The sequence below is a fragment of the Enhydra lutris genome, unplaced genomic scaffold (genome assembly GCF_002288905.1).
Source record: "Enhydra lutris kenyoni isolate GAN:26980312 unplaced genomic scaffold, ASM228890v2 scaffoldscaffold20, whole genome shotgun sequence".
NCBI classification, from domain to species: domain Eukaryota; kingdom Metazoa; phylum Chordata; class Mammalia; order Carnivora; family Mustelidae; genus Enhydra; species Enhydra lutris.
The window spans coordinates 18,922,430-18,936,443 of record NW_019154104.1 but is presented as its reverse complement, the minus strand read 5'-3'; the positions used below and the strand labels follow the sequence as shown (position 1 = coordinate 18,936,443).

The 14,014-nt window shown below is 40.9% G+C and overlaps 1 protein-coding gene across 2 annotated transcripts in view; it reads right to left on the bottom strand.

The window, feature by feature from the left end:
- The window catches only part of LOC111148523 (NIMA related kinase 9), a 36,632-nt gene extending 25,303 nt beyond the window's left edge, over positions 1-11,329 (bottom strand). For both annotated transcript variants that reach the window (XM_022505148.1, XM_022505149.1), the window contains exons 1-8: positions 10,994-11,329; positions 8,556-8,733; positions 6,738-6,793; positions 6,121-6,191; positions 4,645-4,750; positions 3,523-3,654; positions 1,791-1,901; positions 876-940 (exon numbers count right to left, since the gene is read on the bottom strand). In XM_022505148.1, coding sequence (XP_022360856.1) covers positions 876-940; positions 1,791-1,901; positions 3,523-3,654; positions 4,645-4,750; positions 6,121-6,191; positions 6,738-6,793; positions 8,556-8,733; positions 10,994-11,212 — 938 coding nt within the window. In that variant the 5' untranslated portion in view covers positions 11,213-11,329. The remainder of the gene's footprint in view (positions 1-875; positions 941-1,790; positions 1,902-3,522; positions 3,655-4,644; positions 4,751-6,120; positions 6,192-6,737; positions 6,794-8,555; positions 8,734-10,993) is intronic.
- Positions 11,330-14,014: the final 2,685 nt, after the last annotated feature.

Here is a 14,014-nt window from a genome sequence, read left to right as displayed (position 1 = left end):
GGACTGGCAGGGGAGGAAAAAGGACAGTAAGACAAAAACAGTAGGATGAGAATAATAAAGGGGTGCCTGGCTGGCTGGCTCGTCAGAGGAGAATACGCCTCTTGATCTCAGGGTTGTGAGTACAAGCCCCACAGTGAGTGTAGAGATTACTTAAAAAAAAAAAAAAAAAAGGAGTAACAAAGAATACAACTTCCTTTAAGTTTGGGTTTGAAGCCTCCTACAGGACGTGAGGGATAGAGGACCTCCTTCCTATCTCTAGAGACCTCTAACGCAGAAAAAAATCTCAGGAAGTAACATGTCAACAATCACGCAAGTTTATTCTGAAGAAGATTCCTCCCACTGCAATATACCATCTAAGTGAATGCACTGAAAAACAAAGGCCCACTTTATCCATACTACTATCTGACAACCGCTGAGCAACTTGTGCCAAGCCCTGGGCTGAGCACTTTATATGCATTCCCTCCTTTAATCCTTACCCTATCTGACTTTATAGAGGAGAAAACCAAAGAACAGAGATGTAAAATAAGTTGGCAAAGAAAGTAACACAACTCAGATACAAACCTAAGGATGTTGGAGTGCAGAGCCCTCCCCCCTTAAGTACTACACTCCAATGCCCTAACTCTAGATTAAAACTCACAGATGAGGACAGGACAGGGCACTAGGGTCTCATCAGTGTAAATTCAGAACAAAACAGCACAGGCTAAGGAGGTGAAAGTCAGGAGCTCCTCTCAAGCAGCAAAAGCAAAGATGTTGGTAGAAAAAGGCACCAGAGCTGCCTAGTCAGGAAATGCTGCCCTCTCCTGTGGTCCTCTGATCAGGCCTTAACAGTCAACCATCTACAGAAGGACAACAGAGTGGACGTCTCTGTACTTTACCTCCTGCGTTTCCTGAGAAGAGGGCGATCCAGAAGTTCATCTGCTGTGGGTCTCTGCTCAGGATCCTAAAAAGTACAAACTGGGTCAGTTTTAATTTAAAGGAAAACGGCACAATGGGGTCTAAAAGAGGCATTTTACTTCCTCTTAGAAGGCTGCATGCTAATTACTCAAAGATCACTGTATATTATCCTCTTTTTGAAATTGTTTGAAATTGTTTCAAAAAACAATTTCTCATGTCACATTCCATGTTTTATGCATATCATCTTATTATCATCAACACCTGCACATGAATGAGAATGCACCTTCCTTACTTGTTCAGTTACGGCACTGCCTCTCAAATTGCAGTATCTATAGCACATAAGAATCTCCCAGAGTGCTTGTTATAAAGATTTCTGGGCTTTACCAACAGAAATTCTGATCCAGTTGGTCTGGGGTGGGACTCAGGAATCTTCATTTTTTATTTGCAAAACTCCTCCACTCCCTAGCAATTCTAACACTCTATGTTCATGAACCATATTTTGAATAATACCAACCTGGAGCTACACTACTATCTATACAACTACACATATTCTGCACCGTAGGAACTCTAAATTATCTCTGACTACAATTCTGTAAAATTAATCTATGAAAATTAATCCTGATCATTAAAAAAACAGAGCACTACTTAGATGGTAAAATCATCTCACAAATCAATAAGGTAAGAATAAAGCAGAATAAAGCTTCAGGATTTGTTGCCTGAAACAAATAACTATCATGAATTACCAATGCCTATTCCTCTGGGTATAGCCACAAATATATCCTACCCTGGAGAAGTGAATGTGTCTTTGTGCCAGTTCACCTATGCATACCATACTCCAAACACTATGGTGTGAAGGGAAAACCCTAAACAGAAATCAACATGTAAGTAACACTTACCTGGTCAAGGCACGCATGGACCATCTGAATCAGTTCCAAAGAGTACTGGCTAGAATCAACTTCCATGGCCCGGATTCCTTGTACAATCTTCACACACAAGTTGAGTGGATTCTATGACAAAATGATTATTCTTGGTTATATAAAGATTATAATCTACTAGTAGGGCCTCGGAAATGTCTGTGACTTTTTTCTTTCTTTTTTTTTTTTTTTAAGAAATGGCAATAGTTCTGCATTGGGTTTGATTTCTTTCATAACTATTAGTATGCATCACCAAGAAATGGCTAGAGATACACTGTTGCAATCAGAAGGAATAAAGCCAAACGGCCAACACAGAGATATGATTATGTGGTCAATAGTATAATACCTGGAGTATATTAGAATCCGACCCTTCAACTGAATCCCAAGAAAAAGGAAAACAAGATTAGCTATGCTTCCTGGCTTTAAGTACCTTCTTTGCCAAGTAATCTGCCTCCTAATTTATATATTCTCATAATGGTTATGCAGGGGATACTCTGCTGCAACAGAAAAGGCAGTGAATAAGATGACAATGATAATAATATTATAATAATAACACCATTAACAACTTTATTGAGAGACCACAGTGTGCTAGGTAGGCACTCTTACAAACCCCCTGTAAAGAGGTTATTATGATTACCAATTCAGAGATGTAAAGTAACTTGCCCAAGACTACGCAGACAGTAAAAAATGGAGTCATAACTCCACCCAAGGTCTGTGTTGACTCTAAAACTCATTTTCCTTCCACTGTAGTATTTAGAAGAATCAGATAATCCACCAGAATAAACTTAAGGATTTAGAAAAATAAACAAGTCTCATGAAAGGCCAATGAATTTGCATCCTCTTACATTTGCATCTTTCATATACATTATCACAGCATCTCTATGAGAAAGATACATCTTTTTTCCTTGTTACAGATAATGAAATAGAGGATCAAAGAAATTCTGCAAACTATTCTAAAGTTCTCACACATGGTTTGTAGAGAACATTGGATGTGAATCCACTTTTGCTACTCAGATTGGTCCAGGGACTAGCAGCATCAGCATCATGGGGGAGCCTGTTAGAAATGCAGAACACTGGGACTCTCTCCAGACCTACTGAAAAAAAGAGTCTGCATTTTAACAAGGTGCCCAGGTGTATGAAAGGTGCCTTCATACACCTGGGGGCCTACACAAGGTGCCTATGTGTATGAAAGTTGGAGAAGCACTGCTTTACACTGGGCTTTACTTAGGAAGAAAAGAAAAAAGACTAAAAGGAATTTGTTGTCCATTGAACAGTAACAACCTCTAATATAAGAGTCAGTGTGTAATTTTTTTATAAAAAAGGTCAAAACACTTAATGAGCATTACATAATTTGCCTTAGCTTAAAAAAAAAAAATGATGTAGCTGAAGCATAAGAAAAGAAATGGCTTATCTAAACTATAGCATTACATAGTGGATCCTAGAGGCAATTTCAAAATTATAGTCAACAAATTCAAGTACAATGCTCACAGCACCTGAGTAACGTTATTTCAGTGGGGAACTGAAGTTAAAGATAAATCTGGTATACAGCATTTTAATAATACACTACACCAAGCCACTGCCTGAATACTTTGTCTGTTTGTTTGCCTATAGCTGATTTCTGATGAAGAAATCAGAAACTCAGGGATAAAGGAATTCGATTTTCTCAACCAAGTTATAACATTTGTAAGGACCAGGTGGGGATAATACAACTTACTGTAGCATCAAATGTTCTCTTTAATGTAAGCAGTTCAAAAATGACACAGCCTACTGCCCAGATATCAGACTTGAAATTGTATTTTACTCCTTGGCAGAGCTCTGGAGACATGTAATACGGAGTTCCCACAAGCTGAACGACAAAGAAAACAACCAAAGAATAACTTCATTTCTGAGGTAACTCTATTAATATTTCAATAACTGAAGTAAATTTCCCACAAATAGTGGTAACAACTAAAAGTTTTTTATGAGATGATGCCACTATGGGAGAAATCTTTTTTCTTATCAAATTCTTTCAAGGACAGAGTACTATGAAACCAGAAGAGTAATAGTTGGGTTTTATAATTCCTAGAAGGATGAAATCACCGTCCTTAAAGAGGAACTTATGTCTACTCTTTACCAATGGTCTTTCTTAGGATCAAGTGAGAAGGGAGCCCTGCAGTTGAGATGGTGTATGGTACTAACATCAGATTGTTCTCTGCGCATCAGCCTTTATTTGTAACATAGGGCCGCTGAACCAGAAAAATTCAGAGGAAACACAAAAAGATATGTCCAACATCATAAGCTCAAATAAATACTAAATAAGAGCTAAACTGAAATCTATGAAAGATCCTAAACCAGAAAAAAATGGTAGAGCATTTCCCTGTTTTTATTTTTTTTAATAAAGATTTTTATTTTTTTGAGAGAGACCAAGAGTGAGTGAGAGAGAGAGAGAGAGAGAGAATGAGCAGGGAGGAGGGGCAGAGGGAGAGGGGGAAGCAGACTCCCCACCAAGCAGGGAGCCCAATGGGGGACTCGATCCCAGACCAGGACCTGATCCAAAAGCAGACACCCGACCAACTGAGCCACCCAGGTGCCCCATTTTCCTGTTTTTAGAAAGCAATGGAAAGGCTATGAGGTCGGAGCTGTGATGTGGGCAATGACTCTTAAAAGAATACCTGAGCATGCGAATGCCTGTGAGTAAGCACAGGAAAAAGACTCCCGAAGACTTGCTTTACAAATATGGAGAACTTGCAAGAATACTGAGAAAAGTGTGTGAGATGTGGAGTGGTGTACATTTATATCTCAGAGTACTAGAAAGGAAAAGAAAAAAAAAATTAAGACAAGGGCAACATATACTTACTGTCTCAGCCATGGAATACTCAGAATTAAGTTTCTTGGCTAGGCCATAATCTCCAAGTTTTATTAGGTTTGCCTTAGTCAGAAAAATGTTTAATGTCTTTATATCTCTGGAAAAAAAAAATATTGTATATTAAACTCCTACAGACAATTGTTTTGTTTCTTCCCCGACTCTGCCCAGAATTAGTACAGAATAAACTGAGTGGTTACCCTGTTCACACTGTTATGGGATCCCAAACAGTGGTCACCACTTTCCCATGTACTTTAACATTGAAAAGAGGATTTGGAGGAATGGAGTCAGAGAATTAACTTCATTCTCCAGGGCTTCGTAGCACAAGCATGTCTCCCACACCACTGAAGATGTTGGGAAAAACCGAGAGGGCCAGATGGAAAACAGAGTGCCCCCAGGTAATCCTACAATTCCTGTAAGGTGCACTGCTTCTTCAATTACCATTTATGTCTTGAACTGGTTGGTATTAAAGCTTCAAATCTGTTAAGAAGAGGGAAGAGGCTCACACCCCAGCAGCAACATGACTAGGCTGTTTAGCTCACCTAAATAAAATCACTGGTTATTTTTCTAAAGATGAGTTGGTCATATGTAACACAAATGAACTGTGCCTGGTTTACACTCTGGGTTCCTTAAGATGTGGAAAAAACAGAATACTCTTTGAAACTTTTGAAAAGAAAATAATATGCAACTAGTAGCCATTCAATAGCTATTGAGAAGCACATGTTAACTGAAAGAATAAGCCACCAACAAAAAAATACTGGTGAATCAATATTAATCTCTAGCAATGATCAATGACTCACTTAAGAAGGGTATAATGTGGAAATGTTCTAATAGTTCTTTCCTATAGCTAGAAATGAATAGAAAGCAGGTTCCCCCTCTGCCCTACAAAGAGCTGGTAAAATTGTAAAATTAATTGTACAAACTAGCTTTTTATCTAAATTAAGACTCATTTATAAAATCAAAAATACTTGCCAATTATTATTGGTCATAGAAAACATTAACTGTGAATTCCAACCAATCTAATACCACTTCTCTTAGTGGCTTTTAGACTTTATTGATGAATTAATGAACTGAACTCTAAAACATCTCTTAAAGAAGTGACTGAGCAGTACTTAGCTATTGAGAGTCTTCCTAGATCACAAACATAATTTAACTTCAGGAAGTGAAGGTAACACCCGGCATTACTCACTCTTTCCTTCCTAAATTATATTAACGGAAAAGCCTTGCCTGCTTAACCAAAAATATAATAGTGCTGATGGGAGGTACCCAAGGTGGGGGTTAGATTGGTGGGGAGGAATCCATCCTGTATTTTTTTTTTTTACATAGGCCCCACATACACCCAACATGGAGCCCAACGCGGGGCTTGAACTCATGACCATGAGATCAAGACCTGAGCTGAAACAAGAGTTGGACGGTTAACCAACTGAGTCACCCAGGTGCCCCTCCGTCCCATATTCTTTCACTCATTACCTATGAAGGATTCCAGCTTTATGGATACAGCTCACTGCTGAAACAATCTGAAATAGGTACCACACCACCATCTATAGAAAAAATAAATAAATTATATTTGGATGGGAAAAAAAAAATTCCACTTAAATAAAGACACACACACTAAAACAAACAAACAAACAAAGGAAGCTACAATCAGAGGTTATGATTCAACATGACCTGAACATCTCTCGCTTGGAGGTTGAGTAGGCAAAGAAAAGTGGAAGGGGTAAAAATAAAAAGCAAGTCATCATAAAACAGTTCCAATGCCATTATAAAATATAGTATGGTGAAGCAGAGTTGTGGAAAGAAATCCAAGAAGAATGCAAAGGTATAGAAAACTGGGCATACCAGTCTGCAGTTATAGAACCGGGAAAGAAAGCCCATAGAGAATCATGATGTGGAGGTAAAGCGTTTAGGAAGCATCTATAGACAGCTTCCTTGTTAGAGGTTTCCTTTCTCATGAATAGCAACCAGAGCCTGGAAGGAGTCTGAACAAAAGGAAAAAAACACTCTTCATTGTTGGAAGAGTAAATACAGGCCTAGAATGCAAGAATCACAATACAATTCTAGCTTCCTTCCACAGAAGCATGAATTACCTCTTCCTCAAACAACTTGTCCTTCTGACGAAGGATTTTGTCATACAGGTTCCCTCCTACAATTAAACAAGAGAAAGGTGTGAAATGCTTCATAAAGATCAAAGCTTGGCTCCTGTAGCTACTAGGGTTTTAACAGCTGACACAAAAAAATGAATCTCTCTTGACTTTTTATAAAATCCTTCCTATCCTTCAAGGACTATATCCAAAGTCTTCTTCAAAGATTCCCCTCCCTAACAAATGAGGTTTGATGCAAAAATAGAAAGTACATTTTTAGAAAAGAGAAGAATAAAGGCCAATCCTATGTTATCCCAAGTAACAAAATACCTTGAATGTCTTCAAAATCAGAAGATTTTCTTCTCTAGAACTCTTTTTAAAGAATTCTGCAATGTTTCTGTAACAACTCTCTGATGTGACTATTAGAACATTTGGGCTATACCTGTGATGCAATGTTTTGTACGTACAGGGGCATCTCATCAACAACTTCCTTTTTTACTACTTCACACTGAAAAGGTTTCCCATAATTTAGGGGACACCCTAGACTGTTTCCATTCATTACTCCCTTTACTCCTTTCTGCAGAGTAAGTCTGAATGTGCTTCTCCCTTGCCTTTATCAAGTAACAGCTGACACAAAAAAAATGAACCTCTCTTGACTTTTTATAAAAACAAATGATCACCATTCATTTTACTTCGTCCTAAAACTATAACTCACACCTTAGTCCTGGCTCAGTTTCACAGCTTCATTTCCCCTGCAATTTAGTAACTCAGTGTTTCAACAAATCTACCATTTGTTCTAGTCCCTCCTAACCACAAAGGAAGTTAACTGCTTGAGGCTTCTGCTACTTCAGAAATCTCTAATATAGTCTTGTACATTTAGGGTTGATCAAAACCGGCAACAATCATAGTACACAAGAGACAAGACAAAAAGTTCGAAGTCTAAGAGCTTTCTCTTAGAGATTTAGGTGAAGGATATGCTGGGACTTCCTTAGCATGTAGCTTAAGAAAGGGCTTTGAGGGTTCTCCTATGTAACAAGGATAACAGCTAGTACAGTGTGTATTAAAGATTTGCTATACACCAAGTACTAAGCTGTGGGGTTTACATATTCATTTAATACAACCACCCTAGGAGACAGGTACTGTTATTAATAAACTCATATTAAGATGAGAAAGCTGAGGGACAGAGAAGTTTCTTGTGCAAAGTTACAGAGTTAAGAAGTAGTAGAGCTTGTGATATGGATTTAGAGTCTATATTCCTACGACTGAGCTAATACTGCTATCTTACAAGCAAAATGGTCCAAAGAAATCAGAGACCAAATAAAGTAAGGCCATGAATTGCTATGTGTCATTTTCATTCAGCTTTGATCTTTGAACCACTTTTCAATTGGACAGCTCTGGCTGAGTCGATATAAATATCACTTACAAGATTTCATTAAATATTACATCAAGCAGTGCCAAGCCAGGCACTATGTCTCTAGTGCCTAATTAGATGTCTAACATTAATGCCTAAGTAAAGTCAATTCATGTGAAAAAAAACCTTGAAAAGTGAATGTAAAATTCAGCTCAACAAATAATTTGAAGATGGAACTAGAAGCATAAGAGAGAATTTGAGTATGCAGGGGAAATCCCTCCTCTTATTTTGTAAATCACTTAAAAATTCTCCAAAAACTCTTATCTTAAACTATCTGAACTATTTCTCTTAAACTAGAAATCTGTTTAAAGTTTCTAATCAACGTATATGCCTCTTATTTTCTTCTCCCTTTCAAGGTAAGTACAAGCACAACAATGTCTTGCCAGAGGAGGTCCCACTGAATTTTACCTTACCATTACAATATTCCAGCTCAATCAGCAGAGTGGTATTGTCCATGAAGTGATTGTAGTAGGCAATAATATTGTCATGCTGCAGCAACGCCAGAATAACAATCTCATTCAAGGCATCACGACGTTCCTTCTCTGACAGTCGGGTCAAATCAACTTCCTTCCACACAACCAATGAGTCATCCTACAACACAGTAATAGAGGTATCGTGCTTTCCTCTAGCCTGGCAGAGAATGAATCCACACCTTGATCTGTAAGCCTAGGGAAAAAAAAACCTCCCAGATGGGCAGAGACTGACTCCTTTAATTTCTTCCTTTAAAGAAAACAGGAACAGAATTTAATGTTCTTCATACAATTGAGCATTGTCATTTACTACAGGATTAGGGAAAGTAAAGCACTAAGATACTGTGACATTGTTGCTACACTTACTTAATTTGCATGATGTCAATTCCAGGTAAAAATATGAGCTAGGGGTACATCTCAAAGATTTCTGTTGAAGGACATCATGACAAACTGCTACTAGTCATGATAAACACTGTAGTAGGGCGAGAATACTGGGGAAATGGAGAACTGGAGAGAGTAGTTACTTAGAGTTGACCATAGTTTCTTGTAAAATGGAAATATTAAACTTACCTCTACTTGTATAAATTTAGATTTCTCTATAGTGATTTCTATTTATGCTTTCTAGATAGAATAAGTCATGCCTGAGAGCTTAGAATTCACTTCCCTTACCTGCCCTATTTTGCAACTGTGTCTCCTACAACTTTTACATGTCATGTATTTTCCTTTATCCATGACAATTTATCTGCAGCTCCCAACATTCACGCCATTTTACAACACTCAAATTCTTTACTGATGCTGCTCGCCAGCCCAGGAGCATCCCCACCTAAATCACTCTCCCTATCCCTTAAAATGATTCTGCCAGGCCTTTTAGGGATATCCTGATTAAACCTTCTACTGTGCATTTATCCAGTGCAATCCATTCCTTCATTTTCAGAACTCATACACTGATATGATATTTGTGCATCCTTTCTCATTTATATACACATACAACTTAAATGCTCTTTTCTTACTAACAGGGCTAACTTGTCTTCCCACTGATATTTAACCTTCTGGAGGGAAAGGGCTGCTTCTAATCAACCCTTTGTAAATTCACAAACCTAATAAACATTTGGTGATATAGATAATGCTATGCCAATTTTGGGAAGTGTAATCAAATTTAACATAAAACCAACCTCAATAATCAAGATCAACATGCTGGAAAGGCATGGGCGAGGAAATGTGAAACTCTGTTCTAGCCCAAGATTTACTTCTAATTGAAGTGTCAAGTGATTTAAATATACTGTCTTAGTTTCTTTAGTTATAAAACAGAAATAGCAATGCTTATCTCTTTTTCATGAGTACAAATAAGAAAAACAGATACTAACGGTAACCCTAAAATCATACATTAATGTTGCATTAAGATAAAAAACACCTAAAGATTCTTTTCTTGCAACCACCCCTCTCCTCCATCTTTCAGCCTTAGAAGTATGCTAGCCTGAAACACACCCCAGAACTGCAGATGGATCACTTATGGATGAATCATCATCATCCAAAGTCAAGTTCAAGACTTTAGGGATCACATCCAAATGATGGCTAGTTTTTGGAAGTAGTCACCACTACAGGATTTCAGATCAGTGTTACGCTCTAAACTTGGGGGTCAGTGAGCCACGAATCTTTCCAAAGGATCTGTATATATGCAATAGGGGATGGGGGGAGGGTGGGATTATGTTTCCATCAGGTTTTCAAAGGAGTCCTTGCCTCCCGCCAACCCAAGTTAAGAAATAGTGGCTCAGAATATATCGAAAAGGTATCTCCCGTGCATAAACACTGATGAAGAAAGCAACGACGAACCCACTGATCTTCCAGAAAAATCTCCAATTAAGTTTTCATACCTGAACTTAAAGATAACGGCAAAGACACGAAGTTGCCACTGACGTGGGAATTTTGAAGCTACGCCCCTCCTCTCCACCCCGACCTTGGAGAGCTATACACGTGAGAAGAAGTTTTGACAACACTTCACATTCGTATGCCACTTTAATTTACAGTTTGCAAAGTACCTTCGTTCGATCCTCAAAATTAAACTTAAAAAATCAAGGTTATTTTTTAGGATAGTTATCATTAACCCCAATGTACAGATGGGGAAACTAAAGCTCAGAGAAGGTCCAATGCCTTGCTCAGTTCCCCGGGTTCGACAGAAACGACCAGTCAGTAAAACCAGTGATCTACAATTTCCAGTGCAGGTGAGCTGGAAGAATGGAGAATACCCTGAGACATACACCCTGCGGCCAGGCAAATCTAAGTGAGGCCGAGGAGCGAGCCGCAGGCAAAGCCGGGACCCGGTCGGGGCTGGGAAGCTGGGCGGCGAAGGAGGGGCTGGGGCGGCCGGAGCCAGGGGCCGCTACCTCGGTGCGGCGGTACAGCGTGGCCTCCCCGAAGGCGCCGCGGCCCAGGATGCGGATAGGGATGTAGTGCAGCTCCTCCTGCTCCGCCGCGCCGCCGCCCGCTCGTGGCCCCGGGCCGGAGCTGGGCCCCGGGCCCGAGTCCCCGCCACCCCCGGACTCGCTCCCAAAGTCCGAGTTGATGGAATCGCAGTGTCGCTCGTACTCGCCCAGCACCGACATGGTGGCGGCTGCGGGACCGGCCTGCGTGTCCCCAGTGGCGCTGGCCGCGCTACGCCTCTCTCGCTTCAGACGCCGGCCCGAGGCTCCGTCAGCCCCGCAAACCCGCGAGGCTCCATGGTGGCTTCTTCCCCCTGCCCCGGAACCAGTTCCGGGTGCTTCCGGCCCGGCGGGCTCTCCCTCCCTCCCCAACGCCCTCACCGCCTTCGCTCGCCCACTTGCTTAGTCTCGCAGTCCCGGCTTCCCTCCCTCCCACCGGCCGCTGTGCGGGACACGGAACCGGAGGTTTCAGGCTGCGGCAGGGGAGTCTCCTTCGGGTGTGTAGACCCCGCCCCCGATCCCTGGCCACGTTCCAAACAGCTTCGAGGTCCGGAGGTCGCCCAGTCGCTTTGTGGCGCCAGGCCTATCTCAAGGGCAGTGATTCCACGTTGAACAGTGCTCTTTGTTTAGTGAGAAACTGAAGATAACTCTAGTAATCGGAAATGCTTGCCTCCTGTCATCTCAGTCCGTGGGCCCAGTTATTGCTCCCAGAGCCACCCTAGGTCCCTTTTCTATGCAACTCCAAAAGTAATTCAAGTCAACTCTCCTTACACTCTTTTTCCAGGTTTAACATTCTCCTTCCGTGTGTATTTCCGCATCTTTGACCGTCTCATCTCATGCAACATTCTTTTTTTTTTTTTTTTAAAGATTTTATTTATTTATTTGACAGAGAGAGATCACAAGCAGGCAGAGAGGCAGGCAGAGAGAGAGGAGGAAGCAGGCTCCCTGCTGAGCGGAGAGCCCGATGCAGGGCTCGATTCCAGGACCCTGAGATCATGACCTGAGCCGAAGGCAGCGGCTTAACCCACTGAGCCACCCAGGCGAACCTCATGCAACATTCTTTAAAGCACTAGGTGCCAGACAGTGTTTCTGTGGGTGGGAAAGCTACAAGAAGGTGTTCCTTACCCGCAAGTCACTAAGAAAATTGTAATACAGTGAAAAAACATGTTCCATCAATGACTGACCTTGGTCAACTTTACATCTCCAAGCTTTTTTTTTTTTTTTTTTTTTAAATCTGTAAAGCTGTAGGAACAGGACTAACATCACAGAGGTAACAGCTAACTTTTATTAAGTGTTATGTTCCTGACACTACGCTAAAGGTTTTCTTTCCTGGAGTCATCCCACTTAATCCTCGTATTATTTTCATTCTATAGAAGGAACGGAGATGACCCAGGTTAAGTCACCTGCTCAATGTTACACAGCTAGTAAGGAGAGCTGGGAGTCAAACCCAGTAATCTGGATCCACACCATTCAGAGAGCATGATGTTTTGGGACCAAGAGAAAGTTATGTGGCTGGAGGCCAGGGTATATGTGGTATAAAAGCAAAAAAGACAGGGCCTCAACTGTTAAGTTTGGCTTTCCTGTGGGCAATAAAAAATTATTCAAGATTTTTAAGCAGGGGAGGATATGATTAGTAACTGTGTGTCCCAATTTGCTGGGGAAGTCCCAGTTCACACCTTTCCCCCAGGAATAACAGAGCTTTATTTTGCTCAAGTGCCCAGCTCAGACAATAAACAATACAGTCACTTTACATAAGACCAAAGTTATATTTTACAAAGAACAATGTGGAGGACAAAGACTAGAGGCAAGGAGACCAGTTAAGGGGCAATTTATATTCTAAGAAAAGAAGAGGCACTGAAGTATTTATCAGTGTGAGTAGAAAGGAAGTCCAGATTTGAGAAATCCATCTGAAGAACATTTTTTAGAAACTTTTTAAAAACAGGGGCGCCTAGGTGGCTCAGTGGGTTAAAGCCTCTGCCTTCGGCTCAGGTCATGGTCCCGATGTCCTGGGATCGAGCCCCACGTCAGGTTCTCTGCTCTGCGGGGAGCCTGCTTCCACCTCTCTGTCTGCCTCTCTGCCTGCTTGTGATCTCTGTCTGTCAAATAAATAAATAAAATCTTTAAAAAAAAAAAAAACTTTTAAAAAACATTTCATTATTTTACCTGAGAGAGATAGGGACAGAAAGCATGAGTAGGGGAGGGGAAGGGGGACAAGATAGCTCCCCACCAAGCAGGGAGCCTGATGCAGGCCTTGATTCCGGGACCCCAGGATCATGACCTGAGCCCAAGGCAGACACTTAACAGACTGAGCCACCCAGGCGCCCCATCTGAGGAACATCTAGAACTTTGTGATCAGTTGAGATGTGGTTGATGAAGTAAGTGTGAAGATTCACTTTGTGATTTCTCATGAGGTGGACAGTGACAGCAAGCAGAGGATGAAGATACCTGGTAGAATGGGATAGGGGAGTTGTGAAGGATGAGCTCACACTCCTACCTATGACCTCTCTACAGCTCATCAGTGACCCTTGTAAGGTATGATACCCTACACTCTGCATAACATTCCACACTAGCTCTGAATAGGAGAGCACAAGGGACTTCTGTCTCCCTTGATCTGGGTGGAATACTTCTATTAGTATACTAGCCTTTGTAACAATAGTCTGCTTATACCATACTTGTACTTTACGAAGCTTCTTTTCCACATCCAAAGCAATCCAAGGTAACACAGCTCTTCCACTAGATCACATCAGTTATCTGCAAAGCTTGAAAATACTGATGTCTTGTTATGTTCTTTATTGACTATCTCCATTCATTAGAATGTAAACTTCACAAGAGCCTGGATTTTGTACTCATTTACAACTATGTATCAATTCCTAGAAAAGTGCTCGCTATTAAAAGCTTACAAATTATTTGATGGTGGGGCACCTGGGTGGCTCAGTGGGTTAAGCCTCTGCCTTCCGCTCAGGTCATGATCTCAGGGTCTTGGGA